This window comes from Dendrobates tinctorius, unplaced genomic scaffold, assembly GCF_039654945.1.
Source record: "Dendrobates tinctorius isolate UK_male_01 unplaced genomic scaffold, ASM3965494v1 ptg000020l, whole genome shotgun sequence".
Classification (NCBI taxonomy): Eukaryota; Metazoa; Chordata; class Amphibia; order Anura; family Dendrobatidae; genus Dendrobates; species Dendrobates tinctorius.
Genome location: NW_027361688.1, coordinates 33,043,744 through 33,066,639, shown reverse-complemented (window position 1 = coordinate 33,066,639; position 22,896 = coordinate 33,043,744). Strand labels below are relative to the sequence as shown.

The 22,896-nt window shown below is 44.2% G+C and overlaps 1 protein-coding gene across 2 annotated transcripts in view; it reads left to right on the top strand.

Annotated features, from left to right (window-relative positions):
* SMIM3 (small integral membrane protein 3) overlaps positions 1 to 14,482 on the top strand; it is a 33,068-nt gene extending 18,586 nt beyond the window's left edge. For both annotated transcript variants that reach the window (XM_073567960.1, XM_073567961.1), the window contains one exon: positions 13,735 to 14,482. In XM_073567960.1, the coding sequence (XP_073424061.1) occupies positions 13,762 to 13,938 (177 nt within the window). In that variant the 5' untranslated portion in view covers positions 13,735 to 13,761 and the 3' untranslated portion in view covers positions 13,939 to 14,482. The remainder of the gene's footprint in view (positions 1 to 13,734) is intronic.
* Positions 14,483 to 22,896: the final 8,414 nt, after the last annotated feature.

The window sequence follows — 22,896 nt, the reverse complement described above, 5'->3', positions numbered from 1 at the left end:
CAGTTGTGTTTTCACAAAGACAGATTTAAACTGAAGGATGAGTATGGGATGAAGGGGCGGAGGGGGAAAGTGGCTCATAAGTGGATAAAGAATCATATTTTTGTAGTAATTTATATGACAAAGTTTCATATATTTGCCTGTACTATTGATTTATACAGTGCTTTGTTGGAAAGCACGCGACCATTTAAATGTTCAAAGGAATTATCCAACACTGAAAAATTATTTTCTGTAACTCCGCTAACCTTAAACATGGCAGCACTTAGTGAGATGGTCAAAACATTTTTCCCATTTAGCCTAAATCAGAAAAGCCAGTTCCAGGCACGCAAATACTTTAAGCGCAGTTATCTTGATATATTGATGAAATCACACATGGAATAATTGCTTACATCCTCTCCTCCTCTGTCCACGCTTGCTGAAGCGTATCGCCTGCCTACTGCTTGTTTATCCTAATTGCTAGGTAAGCAATGGCAAGCAGTGGATGTTCCCCAGAGAGGAAGAGCAAACACATTTATACAGGGCTCTCAAGCAGCCCCTGAAGCTGTAATCTCTTGTTTGCCATTATCGTTTTTTAATATTTGATCTTGATGACAGATATATAAAGCCGTCCTACCATGATAGGAAGTAGAAAGTTGTCGATTTCAAAGTGTCGCGAGAATATGTACAGTATATTTTCATTGTATTACAGAATATATGCAAAATACTTTTAAAGAAATTAGTAAAAAAATAGATACATTATAATATTTTTATTTATTATATTATATTCTATATACATTATTACGTAATAATAATTACAACCTAAAACCTGAATCTGGTCCAAAAATTAAAAAAACAAAAAAATAAATAATATACGTCTAAAAAAAACATGTGTATGAACGCCAAGCCAACTAGGTACAATTAATTAATAATGATTATGACTCGCCGCAGGCTGCAAAGCTTTCCTGCTTGAAACGACTTCAGCTTCTGGACTCCGTTCAAAGGCGTTGCCACTTGTAATGTATTGAGATGTATTAAAGGGGATGGGGGACAACTCTGCAGTCACTGTATGTCAATAAAGATGGCCCAAGCCTACCTGTAAACTCGAAAGATTTATGCCTTATCGATGGAATATGTCTTAAATGTGTGATCTGGGTCTCGTCTTTGGGACCCCTTTCCATTCATACCCATCCTGGTTGCAATTTTATATCTTTGTCCAGAAGGTTTGAGGGTTGATGGGTTCCTGATTTCCAGGATGTCCAAGCTTGGGGTAGAAGTCTGCAGTCACTCTATGTGACTGCAGACTAGTGAATCTTCACAGCGGGCAGTGTGTTCGCTGTCTGAATTCTCTGGAAGCGGTTAAGTGTGATTTATATACCTGATGTCATGTGCCAACTAGTCATACAGTCTACAATTGTATTGAGAGAGCCCGGATACGTCTAGTCAGAATGTGGCCGGAAGTATGCATATCACTTACATACGGTCACGTGCTCGCCGCTTCCGGCACTGACACTTGGAGAATCCTGACAGCGGGCACATTGTCATAGAGTGACTGAAGACATGTACCCCAACCTCTTTAACACTCACCATTCAACACTGTTGTAGGTATGGAAATTGTCTCTCCAGAGAGGACACGGAGTAGAACTCTAGTGCCACCTATTGGAAGCAGAATCTTCCTCTCTGAAGAGACTATTTGCATATTTAATTTCCCAGAAGAGCATGCATGGCTTATAAGTCTCCTCACTCTGACATGCCAGGCTTTTATATATACTGTAAGACTGTACAAATATACATATTCTTGCACTTTGTGAGAAGGCAACTTTTTATTTCCTATTATATTTTGTTGGCCATTGGGTATTTGTATTTTTACCAGAGCTCTCAGCGTTGGTGGGATATTGTATTGCTTAGTACTGGGGTCCTACAATTATGTTCACTCGGTGAAGGCACATGTAAGTGGGTCGCCCTCCCAGGGCTGTGGGGTACTCGGTACCGGGCCGGTATCAGTGGGATGTGTCACAGGGGCGGTGACCCGGACCATGGCCCTGGGCGCCCAAGTAATAGGAAGATGTGAATTAAATGAATAGTTTGTGACGCCACCTGTGGTGTTCGGCACGGAAGGTGTTAAGCAGACGCTGCATGCAGATCCTCCGGGACAGATGGTGTGGTGCAGCAATGATGTTATAGCCCTCCACAGGCAGGGCTGTTGTCCCAGGGCAGTGTAGATGTGGAGACACTTAGATGGTGTAGTGTCCGGCGCAGGGGATGTAGCAGTGTCAGTCGGACGGACGCAGGAAGGAATGGAGGACACCAGGGCATGTAGTTCCAAAGCTTTACTCACAGTCTGTAGTGCCCGCTTCTGTGCCGTGTCCTCCGGGTCAGGGACTCAGTCAACCCCCTGGCAAGATGGAATGCTCCCTTCCACACTCCGCCAACTTATGTGCCTTTCCTGAACGTCTCCTCTATAGCGCCTTTAAGTGTGAAGATCTCCTAGTACCGTGTTACACTGGAGTTCCTCCTGACAGATGTTCCCAAGAACTCTACTTGCACGGCAGACAGCTGTAGCCTGCTTCGGGGACTCTCTACTCCTAAGTCCCGGCTCTCTATCCGTGTTGCTGTTGTGCCCTCAAGTCTTAGATGGGAGTAGTGCATTTACAGCCCACTACTCCACCGGTGTCTGCTGCAGAACCATTAGTGTTCATACAACCTCGGGGACCGGGCCCCGGCCTTGCGCTTAGAACTTCTAGGCAGGGTTCTTCCTCTAACCCACGTCCTCTCTGTTCCCTTTTACTCCTATGTTCCGTACTTGTCCTTTCCCTTCTATGGAAGCTCAGGCTTTGGTCAATGTCTTTCTCCTTCTTTCCTTTCCCGTGCAAGCTGGCTCAGATCACTGAGGCAGCTGCAGCACTCCTTCCTCCATCCCTCTTCCAGGGATCCCCACTCCTCTCCGAGTGGCTTCCTTCCTCACTGACCTCCTGTCAGACTGACCTCTAATCCTAAACCATCCCGCTCATATATATTCTGAACTCCACCCACCTCCCAGCACGTCTAGTGTTCCAAGCAGGGAACCACCAAAGGTGCTCTGCTTCTCTCTAAGAAAAGAGCAGCAATGTGGTTGTGCTGAACTACTCTATTGTGTGGGGTGCGAGTGTTGGAGCGTGGTCAGGAGCCTCCAACTTACCTGGATGGTGGGGCACCAAACCTTAGGAGAAGGAGCAGTACCTCTGTGGCGACTGAGCCTCAGGGGTGCCACATAAGCACAAGGAGACCAGCACTTCCCTACACTTTAACTATCTTACCCGATTCTCCCATACACAGGAGCGCTCACTATGTTCTCTTTGAGAGTACCTCTGTCAGACATCTCTGTCGGCGGCATGTCTCAGGGAGAACAAAAGGTTCACAGTCCAAAATCGGACATGCCAGATCCTTAAATCCCCCGGTAATCAACTATCGGGGGCCTCCATAAACATTAGACTGTTGTCCAAGCTCATCGATTTACTGTTTCTCTTATTCATTCTCGTCTCAACTATTGTAACTCTCTTCTAATCGGTCTCCCTCTTACCAAATTCTCCCTCCTCCAATCTGTCTTGAATGCTGCTGCCAGGATCATATTCCTCGCCAATCGTTACACCGATGCCTCTACCTTGTGCCAGTCATTACACTGGCTACCCATCCACTCCAGAATCCAGTACAAACTTATTACCCTCACCCACAAAGCTCTTCATGGCTCAGCACCACCCTACTTCTCCTCCCTTGTTTCAGTATACCATCCTACCCGCGCCCTCCGTTCTGCTGATGACCTGAGGTTAGCATCCTCAATAATCAGAACCTCCCACTCCCATCTCCCAGACTATACACGTGGTGCGCCAATTCTTTGGAATGCACTTCCCAGGTCAATACGATTAGTCCCCAATCCCCACAATTTTAAGCGTGCCCTGAAAACGCATTTATTCAGACTGGCCTATCGCCTCAACACATTAACCTAACCTATCCCTGTGTGGCACAGCCAAAAGTTTTTACCATAACCAGGTTCCCTGCATCATGTTCCCACATGCTTTATGCATCCATTAGCCCTCTGCATCTGTACTGTTACACACTTAACATTATGGCTGGTCCATACAATCAGGGCAACTGTTACCACCCACCTTTTGGGTCTACCTCTTTCCTCATAGACTGTAAGCTTGTGAGCAGGGCCCTCTTTCCTCTTGGTATTTGTTATAATCTACTGTATGTGATTATTGTTATTCTGTAATGTCTATTGTCTGTACAAGTCCCCTCTGAAATGTAAAGTGCTGCGGAATATGTCGGCGCTATAGAAATAAAATTTATTATTATTATTATATCGATTTTGGCAGGTTAGTCTAATGTGCATATGGGCCTTAAAGCCTGACACAAATATTGCTAAAGAATCCATGAGTTTTGCCAACCGTGCAATTAGGAACACATTTCTGACCTATTTTGCATTGAACTCTGCCCCAACGGTCTCAGTTTTCAGAATGACGGTCTCTAGCTATTTCCCCTTGTGTGGGGTTGTAGTATCAGAAAACTCCTGAGTCCAAAACAATACAGTGGGTACGGAAAGTATTCGGAGTGATCCTTTTAAATTTTTCATTCTTTGTTTCATTGGAGCCATTTGGTAAATTCAAAAAAGTTTTTTTTTCTCACTCTGCACCCCATCTTGACAGAAAAGAACCAGAAATGTAGAAATTTTGCAAATTTATTAAAAAAGAAAAACTGAAATCTCACATGGTCATAAGTATTCAGACCCTTTGCTCAGTATTGAGTAGAAGCGCCTTTTGAGCTAGTACAGCCTTGAGTCTTCTTGGGAATCATGCACCAAGTTTTCACACCTGGATTTGGGGATCCTCTGCCATTCTTTCTTGCAGATCCTCTCCAGTTCCATCAGGTTGGGTGGTGAACGTTGGTGGACAGCCATTTTCAAGTCTCTCCAGAGATACTCAATTGGATTTAGGTCAGCACTCTGGCTGGGTCAGTCAAGAATGGTCACAGAGTTGTTCTGAAGCCACTCCTTTGTTATTTTAGCTGTGTGCTTAGGGTCATTGTCTTGTTGGAAGGTGAATATTTGGTCAAGTCTGAGGTTCAGAGCGCTCTGGGAGAGGTACTTGGCCGCATTCATGTTTCCTTCAATTGCAACCAGTCGTACTGTCCCTGCAGCTGAAATACACCTCCATAGCATGATGCTGCCACCACCATGTTTCACTGTTAGGATTGTATTGGGCAGGTGTTGAGCAGTGCCTGGTTTTCTCCACACGTACCGCTTAGAATTATCACCAAAAAGTTCTTTCTTTTTCTCATCAGACCAGAGAATCTTATTTCCATTAGTCTGAGAGTCCTTCATGTGTTTTTTAGCAAACTCTGTGCGGGCTTTCATATGTCTTTCACTGAGGAGGGACTTCTGTCAGGCCTCTCTGCCATAAAGGCCCGACTGATGGAGGGCAGCAGTGATAGTTGACTTTGTGGAACTTTCTCCCATCTCCCTACTGCATCTGTGGAGCTCAGCCACAGTGATCTTGGGGTTCTTCTTTACCTCTCTCACCAAGGCTCCCTCTCCCATGATTGCTCAGTTTGGCTAGACGGCCAGGTCTAGGAAGACTTCTGGTGGTCCCAAACTTCATCTATTTAAGGATTATGGAGGCTACTGTGCTCTTAGGAACCTTGAGCACTGCAGAAATTCTTTTGTAACCTTGTCCAGATCTGTGCCTTGCCACAATTCTGTCTCTGAGCTCCTTGGACAGTTCCTTTGACCTCATGATTCTCATTTGGTGTGACATGCACTGTGAGGTCTTATATAGGCAGGTGTGCGCCTTTACAAATCAAGTCCTATCAGTTTAATTAAACACAGCTGGACTCCAATGAAGGAGTAGAACCACCTCAAGGAGGATCACAAGGAAATGGACAGCATGTGACTTAAATATGAGTGTCTGAGCAAAGGGTCTGAATACTGATGACCATGTGATATCTCAGTTTTTCTTTTTTAATAAATTTGCAAAAATGTCTACATTTCTGTTTTATTCAGTCAAGATGGGGTGCAGAGTGTACATTAATGAGAAAAAAAATGAACGTGTTTGAATTTACCAAATGGCTGCAATGAAACAAAGAGTGAAAAATTTAAAGGGGTCTGAATACTTTCCATACCCACTGTAGCTATAAGGTGGGGAAGGTTCCTCCTGCCTTTCAAATTGTCATCAGGTTGTGTTTCTTTGGGTCCATCAAAGAAAATGATTCAGAGAGTTCGTCTTCCAACTTTGCAGGCTAGGCAGTCGTAAAACATGCGAAATTTATCAAAGTGGCTCATGATGCTTGGTAAATTCGGCACATCTTTACACTGTCTAGTCTAAATTAACACCATGCATTAGTTGGACCAACTAATTTTGATGCCTCTTATCAAGCATGTTGAAATCTTGTTGAAAACAATTGAAGAGTGTGGTGCAAGTTATGACAGACAATTTTTTTTTACACCAATTATGCCAAAATTGCAGCTCTTGTAGGATCTACTAAGGATCTTTTCAAAAAGTTTAGTAGCTTATTTGTTAGAAGAGCAAATTGATAGACAGGATCCTGGTCCATCATCCACATCAGTATTCCATCACTTTCAGACAGGATCCTCACTAACCACCTCCTACCTGCCTGACACCCCGATGCCCCCCATTTTATTGTGCGTGCATTGCAACGTAGTGACGTTCCAGGAACGGTGGTCTTGTGAATCTTTTTGGTCAACTCTGTGAATCATCCCAAAAGAATTGCTCCTCGATAAGGGTTGTCTTTTGTGGGAATGTGTGGCACAACATTGTTACAACCCTCACAGATCCTCTTCTTGCACTACCGTTGGCTAGTCCCAGGGCTAGCATCAGGATGGAGCATAATCTGTCCCTGCTGATGGGGGTAGTACAGGCTTCCTGGCAGCCAAGTCTTAGGACCACCATTCATGGCACAGCACTGTAACTTTTTGTAAGTAGGTACACGTTAGTATTATGGCGGTATTTGTGTCACTGTTTTTTAGCCGCTGTACAGTATACACCAACTACATGGCATAGCGATTTATACACTAGTCTGGGGGATGGAGTCAAAAGATAACGCCACACAGTGCAGAGCTCAGTGTAAGACCACCATGATGCCTCCGAGGTGCAAGACCAGGGTATTTAGCCCAACATGGCCAAGGGAACCCCCTTATGTACTGTCAATCAGTGCCCCCTGTGAGATCATGTTTGCTGCACACTCCTGATGCCAACACTGACAACCTGGCAATTCTAACCTAGAAAAAGGCAAACTAGATCTGCCCTTGGTTAACATTTGTCCAAGGCAGCACTAATTGTGTAAGTTAATAAAATCCAATATTAACAGAATTATCTCCGCGCATGTTTTATATTACTTGATTACCGGTGCACCTATGTTATTTCATTGATTCAGCTGCTACAAGATGTGTCTGTACATGCCAAAAATGTGTGTGCAAGAGCAAAGACACATCAGAGTGCGGGGACCTTCATTGGTCCATTAAAGTGACCCATTCAGCACATTTTGACATATGGCAGTAGTGATGTGGCTGTACTGGTGCAGGTCCCCCAATAAAAATGATACCTTTCTTGTGGAGATCCAATGTGCCAGTCATGAGAAATCTAGTGTAGATGGCGTATGCAAATCAGGGTGGAAGTGCACTGGGGGTGTGGCACTGCACTTAAACTGCTTCTTCCAAGTGCTCTTATCCTATATTTCTCATGACTGGCACATCGGATCTCTACAAGGAAGGTATCATTTTTATTGAGAGACAATCTCCTATGCAGCCATACCACTACTTCCATATGTAAATATGGATCCCTTTAAATATAATTAATTTATGCCAAACTGTAGTCCTTTGGGCCCACCCTTCATCTATATATTACATGTTCATGTCCATGATCATCTTTATTACTGGAGACTCATGACGTCATCAATAAGGTGGCCATACACGTTAGATAGAAGTTGGATGATCAAATGATTGTCTGGCGCTCATATACTTTGGTCCAAATTGGCTGTTAAGGTGCAAACTGACCATACATGCCCAATAACACCAGACGAAGGACTAGTAGTGAATGTACAGCTTTTTTCAGAAGATGCAAAAACAAATTATCGTTTTGGTTAATATTGTGTTTTCATCAATTTCAGACTTATCTGTAAGGTCACGTCGATAATTTATTCAAAGAACCCATAAGACATAAGTATATGCTAGTGATAAGTGATTGGCGCCAAAACAAACCCGAAATGAGGTCCATTATTGTGTCATAGCCTGGGCCACCAGGAGATCCTCTGGAGCCATATTTGGCCATATCTAACCCAGTGTCACCCCGGATTGCCAGCATATTCCTGATGACTAGTAAATTAAGAACTTTATGTTTTAGTTCCAATAGATGGTTTGAGCCTGTGATCATTTGATCGCTCGTTCTACGTACCGCATCACTGCTGTATTGTGTGATAAAGTCAAAACAAAGTCGCCCCTGAGAAGACCAGCAAGTCGTTGCTGTTACAAGCAGATTCCGGCTGTGTAGCACATCTGGCATCTGCAGGCTAGGGTGCAGGCTCAGCTCTTGAGCCTGCTTCATACATACAAATCCAATGCAAGATGTACCATTACTTCCTACATTGGGAAGGGATTATTGCAAAATGACTGGTGCAGACTTGGCATGATTGAGAAGTTTAATGCACCTTCCCATCTACTTATTTTCAGTCTTCCCATAGAGGAGCCAGAGGAGGGTGAAGATAGATGCAAAACAAGTAGACGGGAAGGTGCACTGAAGGGTTTGGCCACACCAAGAGTGCACCGATCACTTGTGCTTGGTTTGAAACCTCATGACAGACAGAATCAGTTTAATATCAGTATTAAACAGCCATTCCAACATGGCTCGTAAAAGTAAATACACCAGTCTCCTCCGGTCCAAGAGATGTATTTAAGCAAAATTTGGTAGCAAGGCCATTTAAAAAATAAGATTACTGGGTTCAATTCAATATAGTTGCATCTCTTACACATTTTTTTTATCAAGTCTGAATAAGTAGCACTGACATAATGGGCTGGAGAAGGGTTGGTCCGTCAGACTGTGATATTCCTATGCACCAACAACACAGACATCTAATTGCTATTAGCAGTAATGTGCACATAGTCGATAGCAAGAATGTGAGAATATCGATTTAGTTCCTCTTTCAACCCCTTTATCTGCTGTATCTGATACGAAAATCTGTGGAGTCACCGTCAGCGGGCGGTCACCACATTGACGAGTTGTGTAAGTGCGCTCGGCAGATTAAAAATAGGGGAAATTTACCAGAATTGTGTTTTTCTGTTTTACTTCCCTCTCATTGGTCATAGCTGTCACCGGTGGCCTTTTACTGACTTGTCGTAGGGTTCGTAGCTGATTTTTTATTTTTTTTTCCAGTGGAATATTTTGGAACAAAAAAAAAAAAAAAAATCTGTTGATTGTTTCACAATCATTGTTCTCCCACAGAGGACAGATGGAGCCTTAGGACTGAGGGTTGTCTTTACATTCTTCAAGGTTAACTAACTTTCACATATGAAGACTTAAGACGCTACATTAGGGCAGTTTCACACGTCCAGATAATTCCGGTATCGGAAAAACCATCCGTGTGACATCCGTGTGCTATCCGTATGTTCGTGTGTACCATCCGTGTGCTGTCCGTATGTCCATGTCCGTGTTTTTGAAAAATTATTTTCAATGTTAACCCTTTGACTTTTAAAAACGCACACGGACAGCACACGGACAGCATCCGTGTGCGGTACGTGTTTACATGGACCCATTGACTTGTATGGGTCCGTGTGATCCGTGCTGTTGCACAAAAACAGACATGTCAGCGTGTTTTGCACACGGACACACGGTCCGTGAAAGCACGCTGACATCTGCATAGACACATTCATTCGAATGTGTCTACGTGTGTCAGTGTCTCCGGTACGTGAGAAAACTGTCACTACACGTACCGGAGACACTGACGTGTTAAACTGCCCTTACACTGCAACTGGACTGGAAAGGGGCCATATGATTTTACTAGAAATTAAGGACCATATAATGCCAGGCAGCTGGGTAAGTAGCAGGGATTTACATAAATTAGTAAATTGATCCCATTACTTTAGTGTCTGCCACTATAAGAATCATCAGGATAATGATTTGGTTGCATATTCCCCCGTGATGAAGCGTGGCGAAACATATGCTGGGGTGTTTTACCACCACAGGCTCTGTATGAATATTCTGGTTATTATTTTGTATTTCTGATTGTATTGATAGCATTACTTTATCTTTTGTAGTTTATACTGTTTATTATCTGACAGAGGGGGGCACACTACTACTTTATAGAGCAGTAGGATGGTTATTTATAAGTTTTATCCCTTTAATTTTCATATAGCAAAACGACCAAAAAAATTCAAGAAAATATAGCAGAAAAAAAGGCATTTATCAGCACGTCACAATAGTAATGCACAGCAGGATGCAGCAGACCCCCATGATAAAGGTGGGGGCAACACAGGTGCAAGATACTGATGAAACAGCAACTCACACATCTACCTGCCTCAATAAAGGAGCGTTTTTGTTTTGAATGCTTCAAAAAAGCTCCATGTGAACATGGCCTAATAGTTGGTTGTGGGGAAGGAAAACAGATGTTAAGTCACACGTGATATCTTTACGTGATATACTGAAGCGCTAATGACTCGTGCAGCTGCCTAATTTGCTTTATCAATAATGACGGTCTGAACCTACCTGTAAACTGAAGATTTATGCCTTATCCATAGAATATGTCCTAAATGTGTGATCTGGGTCCCACCTTTGGGACCCTTTTCCATTCATACCCATCCTGGTTACAATGGCATACCTTTGTCTCTTCCGGAGATTTCGGAGTTGATGGGTCCTTGATTTCCACATAAAGGGGTTGTCCGGCCTTAGGGTACAATCCTGCAGTCACTCTAAATGACTGCAGACTTGTGAATCCTCACAGTGCGCAGTGTGTACGCTGTCGGAATTCCCCGGGAGCAGGCGGCTGAATGGCCGCGAGTATGTGATTTACATACATGCAGTCACATGCCAACTAGATTTGCTGGACAAGTCTAGTCGGAATGTGGTCAGGCGGATGCAAAGAATCCTCACAGTGCACAGTGCGCGCGATGTTAGAATTCGCAAGTCTGCAGTAACAGAGATTGACTGCAGTTTCGTACCCCAAGCCTGGACAACCCCTTTAAGTGTGGTTCCCAGAGTTAAGACAATTTTTGACATTTTCTGTAAATATGGCCAATACTGAAATACTCCTTTAATATGGCACTATGATGGTACTGACAACATCTAGTATAAGAGAAGGAAATACGTAAGGCCTGTAAATATGCTGATTGATATGCAAGATGTCCTTAGGAATGTTTACAGAGCCATGAGCCAAAGAGTCGCCTGCATCTTATTACATCAGCTGTCAGTACGTGCAATAAAGCACAGGGTTATCTGCAGGCGGTGGTGCTGTGTACATATACTCCACTCGTATGTGACCATTGATCTATAATTGATAGAGACATAGACTTTTTTCTTTACTTTGATCTGTAGTCCAGGTTGGGACCATGATGTAACGAAAAATGGCGTAGAGTATACAAAAAGCTGCAATCTTTTATTTGTTTTATGTCACACAGTATCGAGGCTGTCAGTCAGTTGGAGGGGAATAGAGCTGGAGTGACAGAGGCTTCAGATCTACCATAGCCCTTTTCGACTCATCTAATATATAAAGCTCAAGTGTGTGTATGTATATGTGTGTGTGTGTATGTCCGGGATAGGCATCCTCACCGTCGCAGCTACAGCCACAAAATTTGGCACAGTCACACCTCTGGACCCCGAGAGTGTCCTAGGCTATGCTGTGAGGTGAAATTTTAACCCCGCGCGATCCAATTCACCAAACAATTTTGCCCCTATCTACATAATGGGGAAAAAGTGAGTGTGTATCAAGCCCCGCCCCTCATTATGATGTCATAATGGTTGCCATGGTGACACTGATGTCATCATAGGTTGCAAGCCCCGCCGCTCATTATGATGTCATAATGGTTGACTATGGGATGGAGGATGTGTGATGGGTTTATGGGCACTGGACTATGGGATGGAGGATATGTATGATGGGTATATGGGCATGGGACTATGGGATGGAGGATATGTATGATGGGTATATGGGCACGGGACTATGGGATGGTGGATATGTATGATGGGTATATGGGCACAGGACTATGGGATGGAGAATATGTATGATGGGTATATGGGCACTGGACTATAGGATGGAGAATATGTATGATGGGTATATGGGCACGGGCCTATGGGATGGAGAATATGTATGATGCGTATATGGGCATGGGACTATGGGATGGCGGATATGTATGATGGGTATATGGGCATGGGACTGTGGGATGGAGGATGTGTGATGGGTATATGGGCATGGGACTATGGGATGGAGGATATGTATGATGGGTATATGGGCACTGGACTGTGGGATGGAGGATGTGTGATGGGTATATGGGCATGGGACTATGGGATGAAGGATATGTATGATGGGTATATGGGCACGGGACTATGGGATGGAGGATATGTATGATGGGTGTATGGGCACGGGACTATGGGATGGAGGATGTGTAATGGGTATATGGGCACGGGCCTATGGGATGGAGGATATGTATGATGGGTATATGGGCACGGGACTATGGGATGTTGGATATGTATGATGGGTATATGGGCACGGGACTATGGGATGGCGGATATGTATGATGGGTATATGGGCACGGGACTATGGGATGGAGGATGTGTAATGGGTATATGGGCACGGGCCTATGGGATGGAGGATATGTATGATGGGTATATGGGCACGGGACTATGGGATGGAGGATGTGTGATGGGTATATGGGCATGGGACTATGGGATGAAGGATATGTATGATGGGTATATGGGCACGGGACTATGGGATGGAGGATATGTATGATGGGTATATGGGCACGGGACTATGGGATGGCGGATATGTATGATGGGTATATGGGCACGGGACTATGGGATGGAGGATGTGTAATGGGTATATGGGCACGGGCCTATGGGATGGAGGATATGTATGATGGGTATATGGGCACGGGCCTATGGGATGTTGGATATGTATGATGGGTATATGGGCACGGGACTATGGGATGGAGGATAATAATAATTTGTTATAACTAACCACAGTTACTGTACTATGCCCGGGCAGCGCCGGTCTCTTCAGCTAGTTTGCAAATAAATTTAAACACTGATTTCTCGATAATGGAGGAACAGACTGACCATGTATGTAACGCTTAGAGGGGGAAAACCTGATGACAGACTGTTATCTAGTGAAAACAATTTTTACAAAATGCCGTAAGGTTGGACCGCAGATTCATTCATTCTCTATGGGGCTGCCAGAAAAAGGTGAATGTCAGAAGTGAGTGGAGCGGCGGTTGAGCATACGCTCTGCCATTCCTTTCTAACGAGGATAAATATTCCCCATCCTGGGTATGGGTCCGAGTTGTCGGTCACCCACCAAATTATAACCTATCATAAATGATAATTTGTTTTTACTGGACAATCCTTTTAAAAAATATGTAGAAAACTAATGCATGACTTGATTATCTGACTACACAGAGAGATTGTTTTGTAGTCTGCCACCATGGAGACACATAGGATATGTAAATGGTCTCCATTTACACCTGGAGCATGTCATGATAGAGCCTCATATACTGATTTTGTTTTTGTCTTGCAGGCTGTCGTAATCACATCATAAGTCATTATGACCGATCTCGTGACTCCAACGCCGGCAGAGATCCCCAAACACATACTGGACATTTGGCTCATCATCCTTATAATATTGGCCACCGTCTTGGTGATGACGTCACTTCTTTTATTTCCAGCTGCAGCCGTCATTATGTACAGAGTACGGACACATCCAATCAGAAGTAGCCAATAGTACTACATCCTGGATAGTTGGTATCATTTTTTGGACAGAATTTTGTAGAGGGGGCCTGGGAATTACCCTCTTGCTCCAGAGGGTCCTGAGAAAGTCCAAGAAGATAAACGTCAATTATCCAAACACCGACTATCATTGTATACGTACTGCCACACATATCAACATCTGAATCCCAAACTGCAAAGTCAGCCCCATTAATCTAAGGAACACCCCACAAATTTACATAACCCCACCCCTTTGACCGTATGGTTTGCAGGACTACTGGGAAGTGTGCATGCTGATGATTTTGTACATGGTGTTTATGGACACAGTATTAAATCCAACGTCATGAAGAAGCAGCGAGAACAAACCCAATATAATACTTAAACATGTAATTTCGCCTATTTTTTTATTGTTTTTAGTCATTTCTGTATCTCCGTGTGTTTCAATTGTCTTATTCTGAGAATGCTGAAAATAGATGTTTTTCTGCTCCGTCATAGTTGTGGTTTACTCTGAAAATATCACTGTGACTTCAGTGCGGTAATAAAATATGCAGCAAAAAATATGGAAATATGGAAGAGTACCCTGTTTACATTGCCACTAACAGTCATATTGTTTTTCCTGCAGCCACCAATAGGGGGAGCTAACTACAAGAACTGAAGATTTTTACAGTTCCCTTTCATTTCAATATATAAACCTGCATACTTATCTCCCCTTAGTGATTAAAGCAGCACTCTACCTTTTTTTTCTCGCCTATATAGTGCAGCAGTTATAATTAATGAACAAAGTACTGTAAATGTTTCTGTCTATACCTGTTTTAGTTGTTATGCCTTTTCTGATTTGCCAGCCATCTTGATTCCTTCTTTCGCCTTATATGGTTCTCCTAATGCAGACTATTTTTTCTTACGATGCAGACAGACTCGAGTCTCATTACACTACATTTGCTCTCTGTCCTATCCAATGGCAGCTGGTGATAGTTCAGTGACATATATAGGCGGTGCCCTTGCCCTTCAGAGTCTATGTGATGTAGCTTAAGCCTGTCTCACTGCCTTCTGCTTGTGATAGGTTTCTTTCTATCAGCTCTTACAAGCAGGAGGCAGAGGAGACAGGTTGAAGGATACATTAAAGATTCTGCCTACAGCACTAACAGATAGTATATATGTGAGTCAGGAGAGTTTTATAATTCTGCAGATAATTATTGTATTAACTTACGTGCTATAACCATAGGAGAACATTCAGAGGGGGAAGAAGGGCAAAGCTAGGAGGGTAGTCGAGTTGTCTGAGAGCTTCCAGGAGTAATGTGATAGATGATAAAGTAAAAAAAACAAAACATTATACTCGCCTCCTGCACTGATGCCGACCCAAGCATGCTGGGTTTGCTGGAACTTACATATTAGGCTGCAGCGCTTACGTAGCACATGTCACGCGAGTGCCCCCTGACCTAGCGACCAATATCGCTGAAACAGCCCCTTTGTGAGACTTTTTTTTATATAGGGCACTATTGCATTTAAGATAGGGTTGTCCAAGTAGTGGAGAACCCGGTTTTGTCTGACTCCCCTCCCAGTCTCACACAGGACTGCCTCAATCTCACCCGGAAACACCCATTAGTGGATAGGGTTTGTTTAAACCTTTTCGAAACTGGATACTGCAAATTTGTAGGGATTGCTTCCAATAAATCAGTACAGTACATTTCTCTCTATGAGGCTTATTTTGGGACTTTGTCATTTTTGTGTGTGACCTGGATCATGAGCCTAACTAGTTTCACCTAATTTAAAGGGAATCTGTAACCAGGTTTTTATTGCCTATTGCCTATCTAAGAGCAGTATAATGTAGGGACAGAAACCGTGATTCCAGCGATATGTCACTTACTGGACTGCTTGCTGGCATTTGATAACATCCCTGTTTTTTTCTGCTGTAGATCTAGCAGTTCTCTGAATACTGAGCTCTGTATAACCCCGCCCACATCACTGATTGGCAGCTGTCTGTGTACAGCGGCAGAAAGCTGCCAATCAGTGGTGGGGGTGGGGTTATACAGAGCTCAATGAATATGGAGGTATACATCGCAGCAGGTTTACCAGTCCTCTACTGATAAAACTGTGGTTTTATGAAAACTATAGCAATAAGTCCAGTAAGTGACACCTCACTGGAATCAAGATCTCTATCTCTTCATCATGCTGTTCTTAGATTAGGTGGCAAAAAATGGTGACAGACTCCCTCTAAAGCGTTTGCGTGATATTAGAAAAATGTTTTCTTCCCCTCTCTCATCTTTCCAATGCTACGTATTTAGCAGAACCCTGAGACCATAGGGCTTTAGGAAGTCAAACAGTTCGGGGACACAAGTCATTTTAAAGTAAACTTGTCTAAATGTGAGGCTTTAAATTTGTCGGTTCCTCAATGGAAAATTCAGTCTTTTTAGAAACAGTTTGGATGTAAGTGCCAACAATATATATAAGAAATCTGGGAGGTCTGACCTCGTCAGAGCACGCTAACTTATACAAATTAAACCTTTTAATATTACTAATACAAATCCGCAACGATTTCCAGAAATGGAAACAATGTAAATCATCATTAGTTTAATTGAAATCTAGTTTTACCAAAATGTTTGCGTTCTGAGCTGTTCCGGTTATAAGTCTCATTTTTTTAGCTTGTTGGATACATTAACATTGAAGACCAAGGATTGCTTAAAAAGCCCCTGGTGATGGTAAGTTGGCCCTTCCTGATCTCCACACGTTATTTAGCTGTCACATTGGGAAGATGAACAATTTTATAACCAAGAGACTTAAATAGAGCAGTGGAAGATAATGGAGCCGTCACATTCGGAGTGGCCATCGTTTGATCTTTTGATCTGTATAGGGTAAAATTACCTTTACCCTCACAAATAAGTATAAAACCCTTGGCAGTGGTAGATTGACGTTAAAATGTGGCATTACGTAAAGATCTGATGAGTTCTTAAAGAGAAGATATAGTCAGAAAATGGTATATTGTTTTATCCAGGTTTTTGTATTACATGTATTTAAAAAAAAAAAAAAATCAAATTTTCACTTGTCTCTAACCTAGATGCTATAATGTCTCCCAGACATGAGGGATTCTTGCTTTTCTTTCTCTGTAGCGCACAGACAGAAGTGTAGCAGCATTTATATTATAATAAGCACTACTGAGCTGTGCGACTGTGAATCCAGCGCTTGAGTGAACTACATTGGCTGAAAGCATGATTTGCCTTTGGCTGGCTGGTCTCTCACTGTGTGCTCAGTGCTACTTACTAGTGATGAGCGGACCAGTGGAAGTTTGGGTTCTGGTACCTGAGGAAAATTTTTTAGAACGTTCCGTTCGGATACCCGAACTTCCACCAGAACCTGAACCCCATGAAGAATAATGGAAACATTTGACCAATTATGGAAAAATTTTCCAGTACACTATGTGGTTAAATGAATGATGTCATTCAAATGTACAACTCGCCCAGCAAAAAACAAGGCCTCACATGTCTATGTGGACAAAAAAGTAAAGCGTTACGGCTCTGGGAAGAAGGGGAGGAAAAAACGGAAACACAACAACGTAAATTGGCCCCGTCGTGAAGGGGTTAATCTTCAGTCTGTGCTGCAAGGTGGCTTAATGGAACGTAATAGGCTTTTAATGTTCCAGTAACCAGTTGAAGAGCGTTTTCACTAAGCTAAGGATGCAGACTAATATTCTGTGTGACCTAATTCAGCTTATGGTAAGTCCACGATGATATCCCCACATAGGACCACAAGTTAGTATTCATATTATAGCACGTAAACCTGGACTCCCCACAGGTCTACATATCTCAAATTAGATGCTGAAGAACCTTGTAGTGATGGTTGTTTGATTCAGTAGAACTAATATAAATCCAGGTGTTAAGACTATAATACAGACCCTAACATGGAAGCATGTAACCTCCCTTAAAGTTTACTCCCATCTCTGCCTTCCAAGACAGGAATAGCAGGGGCTCACCTCAACAACAGCCGGTCCTGTTGCACCTGCCAGTGCACTCCTCAATGGCAGCCAATTCTGTTGCACCTGTGGCGCCCCTGAGGCTTAGTCGCCACAGAGGTACTGCACCTCCTCCTGAGGTGTGGTGCCCCACCATTCAGGTAAGTTGCAGGCTCCTGACCACGCTCCAACACTCGCACCCCACACAACAGAGTAGTTCAGCAAAGCCACATTGCGGCTCCCTGCTTGGAGTGTAGCAGAGCACCTTTGGTGGCTCCCTGCTTGGAACACGAAATGTGCTGGGAGGCGGGTGGAGTTAGAATACATAAAAGAGCGGGGAGGTTTAGGATTACAGGTCAGTCTGGGAGAGGAAGCCACTTGGAGAGGAGTGAGGAAAGAAGATCCCTGAGAGAGGGATGGAGGAAGGAGGTGCTGCAGCAGACCTCAGTGACCTGGGTCTGCTGGCACGGGAAAGGAAAGAAGGAGAAAGACATTGAATTGAAACCTGATCTTCCATAAGAGAGAGAGATTAGTACGGAACGAAGGAGTAAAAGAAAACAGAGAGGACGTGGGTTAGGAGAGAACCCTGCCTAGAAGTTCTAAGCGCAAGGCCGGGGCCCGGTCCTCGAGGTTGTATGGATGCTAATGGTCCTGCAGCAGACACCGGTGGAGTAGGGGGCTGTAAATCCACTACTCCCATCTAAGACTTGGGGGCACAACAGCAGCTTGGATAGTGAGCCGGGACTCAGGATCAAGGAGTCCCCGAAGCAGGCTACAGCTGTCTGCCGTACAAGTAGAGTTCTTGGGAACATCAGTCAGGAGGCACTCCAGTGTAACTCAGTACTAGGAGTACTTCACACTTAAAGGCGCTATAAGAGGGGACGTTCAGAAAGGTACATGTTGGCGGAGCATTGGAATGGAGCATTCCATCTGCTCTGGAGGTTGATTGAGCCTCTGACCCGGAGGACACGGTACGGAGGCAGGCACCTGTGTGTACTACAGACTGTGAGTAAAACTTTGGAACTACAAGCCCTGGTGTCCTCCATTGATTCTTGCGCCAGCGCACCCAGCACCGCTACATCTGGGTACCAGCTCCTACACCTCTTGTGCCTCTCCTCTCCCGCTACATCTACACTGCCCTGGGGCTACAGCTCCACCTGTGGGGAGCTTCACCATCTTGGCTGCAACACACCATCAGCCCCAGAGGATCTGCATGCAGCGTCGGCCTAACATCTCACTTGCCGAACACCACAGGTGGCGTCACGAACTATTCCATTTACTACATTCCACCATTCAATCTTCCCCCATTACTTGGGCGCCCAGGGCCACGGACCAGGTCACCGCTGCTGTGACACATGCCGCTGACACCGGCCCGTACCGAGTACCCCACGGCCCTGGGTGGGCGACCCACACCTGCCAGTGCTCATCTCTCCATCAGCCGGTCCTGTCTGCATCTGCAGTTCCTGTCATCTTACTCTGTCTGCATCTGTTGGATATTCCCTCAGGCCGCCCAAGCTACCCATTCCTAGGGGTCAGCTACCATCTACCTAAGGTCAGTCCTGGAGTAGCACCTGGACCACCTCCCTTGTTTCTCCTCGGATCTTGGTGTCATTAGCTGCTGCGTATCCATGGTCAGTTTCAGTGAGGCTCCTAGTCACTCCTCTTCCAGGCCTTCCTTGGGCTTCGGCATAGTGGTTCCACCACCCAGCCTGTTACATAATGTCCCAAGTCCCCATATAGTTCCTCTCTACACAGCATAATGCCCCCCCCACAGCTCCCACATACATAACTGTCGGGCCCACAGCTCCGTATACACAGCATGATGCCCCCACAATAGCACCCTCCCACTATATGACAGTCCTCAGTAGCCCCCCCACTATATAATGGACACCAGTAACCGCCCCACTTTATTATGGCCCTCTGTAGCCCCCACACTACATAATGGCCCTAGTAACCCCACACACTATGATTAACCTCCAGTATTCTCTCCACACTGTGAGATAGCCCCCAGTATTTCCCACACACTGTATGATGGCCCCCAGTATTCCCCACACACTGTATTATGGCCCCAATAATCCCCCACACTGTATGGATGGCCCCAAGTAGAATTTGCAAAAAAAAGGTCAAAAGACTAGAGAAAAATCATAATTTTGTGACATATACTGTATAATCCCTAAAAATGTATAATTTTTTATTAGTTCCTTTTAAAAAACACCACCCGGTGTGTACAGTCATGGCCAAAAGTTTAGAGAATGACACAAATATTAATTTTTACAAAGTCTACTGCTTCATTTTTTCTAATGGCAATTTGCATATACTCCAGAATGTTATAAAGAGTGATCAGCTTAACAGCAATTACTTGCAAAGTCAATATTTGCCTAGAAAATGAACTTTATCCCCCAAAACACATTTCAACATCATTGCAGCCCTGCCTTAAAAGGACCAGCTAACATCGTTTCAGTGATTGCTCCATTAACACAGGTGTGGGTGTTGATGAGGACAGGGCTGGAGATCAATCTGTCATGATTAAGTAAGAATGACACCACTGGACACTTTAAAAGGAGACTGGTGCTTGGCATCATTGTTTCTCTTCTGTTAACCATGGTTATCTCTAAAGAATCACGTGCAGTCATCATTGCACTGCACAAAAATGGCCTAACAGGGAAGAGTATCGCAGCTAGAAAGATTGCACCTCAGTCAACAATCTATCGCATCATCAAGAACTTCAAGGAGAGAGGTTCCCTTGTTGCCAAAAAGGCTCCAGGGCGCCCAAGAAAGACCAGCAAGTGCCAGGACCGTCTCTTAAAAGTGTTTCAGCTGTGGGATCGGGCTACCAGCAGTGCAGAGCTTGCTCAGGAATGGCAGCAGGCAGGTGTGAGTGCATCTGAACGCACTGTGAGGTGGAGACTCTTGGAGCAAGGCCTGGTCTCAAGGAGGGCAGCAAAGAAGCCACTTCTCTCCAGAAAAAACATCATGGACAGGCTGATATTCTGCAAGAGGTACAGGGAGTGGACTGCTGAGGACTGGTGTAAAGTCATTTTCTCTGATGAAACCCCTTTTTGATTGTTTGGGACATCTGGAAAACGGCTTATTCGGAGAAGACCAGGTGAGCGCTACCACCAGTCTTGTCTCATGCCAACTGTCAAGCATCCTGAAACCATTCATGTGTGGGGTGGCTTCTCAGCCAAGGGAATGGGCTCTCTCTCAGTCTTGCCTAAAAACACAGCCATGAATAAAGAATGGTACCAGAATGTCCGCCAAGAGCAACTTCTCCCAACCGTCCAAGAGCAGTTTGGCGATCAACAATGCCTTTTTCAACATGATGGAGCACCTTGCCATAAAGCAAAGGTGATAACTAAATGGCTCAGGGAACAAAACATAGAGATTTTGGGACCATGGCCTGGAAACTCCCCAGATCTTAATCCCATTGAGAACTTGTGGTCAATCATCAAGAGACGGGTGGACAAACAAAAACCTCCAAATTCAGACAAAATAAAAGCATTGATTGTGCAAGAATGGACTGCTATCAGTCAGGATTTGATCCAGAAGTTGATTGAGAGCATGTCAGGGAGAATTGCTGAGGTCCTGAAGAAGAAGGGTCAACACTGCAAATATTGACTTGCTGCATTAACTCATTCTAACTGTCAATATAACCTTTTGTTACTCATAATATGATTGCAATTATATTTCTGTATGTGATAAAAACATCTGACAAACACACATAAAAACCAGAGGGCAGCAGATCATGTGAAAATATAATATTTGTGTCATTCTCTAAACTTTTGGCCATGACTGTAGCACCAAAAAATAGTGTTGAAACACAAAAATAAGAAACAGTTCTAATAAATACATAGATTGATAACATCCATGGGATAACCTAGTCCTAGAGGGTCCCTGACTTAACCCTATCTGATCACTACCTAGCTGTGGAGGTTGGCACCCTAAAGAGAACGATTATTTGGCGCCCTCACTCACCGACGACTTTCCCAATCTCTCCTTAATAATCCCTGTACTACACAGGTGGGAAAACATATAGGTTTAAAGATAAGAGATGAAATAAAGATATGGTAATGATCATAACGCAGCGATGTATTAGGCTTTTTTTTTTTATGACCCAGTAATAAACAAAATAAACCCTAAGGCGTACCACAGGCGATGTAGAACTTAAAAACTAGGCTTACAAATTGACTCTGCCCCTATAATAACCAAGACCAAAGGTGTAATGTCCCTGTGGAGTAGAGAAGATTCCTTCTGTAGGAAACAGTCACAAAGTAATGCAATCGATTCAAAGCCCTAATATAAGGAGAAGTGTAACCCAATATTCAAGATACAAACATATAAGGAATACACAACCAATGGAAGGAGTTGGAAAAAAGGGATTTATCCTATGTAGGAGATCTCCCCTCGAAGCGTTTCCCCATCCATGCGGTTCATCAGGAGGCCTAATAGAAACCTGGACATGCCAGGGATAGATGGTGCTCCGATTTGGAAGGCATAGCCCCAAGTAGTCTAGTAGCCCCCCCACCACCACACACACACTGTATGGATGGCCCCCAGTAGTCCACCCACACTTTGGATCGCACCCAGTATTCCCACCACATTGTATAGATGGTTTCCCAGTATTCACCCCACACTGTATGGATGACCCCCCCAGTAGTCCCACCCCAACTGTATGGATGGCACCAAGTACTCCCCCACTATATGATGGCCCCGAGTAACCCCTACACTGTATGGATGCCCCCTGTAGTCCCTATACACTGCATGTATGGCCCCCAATAGTTTCCCCACACTGTACCCATGGCCAGAGTAGTCCCACCCACACTGTATGGATGACTTCTATTAGTCACCCACAAACGCTATTAAAATAAAATTTAAAAAAAAATCTTAGACTCACCTAACCATGGATCCTGAGGAGTCCGCTGGCAGAGAGGACCCAGGCGTGGGCGCACCAATGCTGTGATGTCATTGCGGGAAGGAAAAGTCAGGTGTGATGATGTCATCATACCACTTCATCCATGCGTCTCCCTGCTT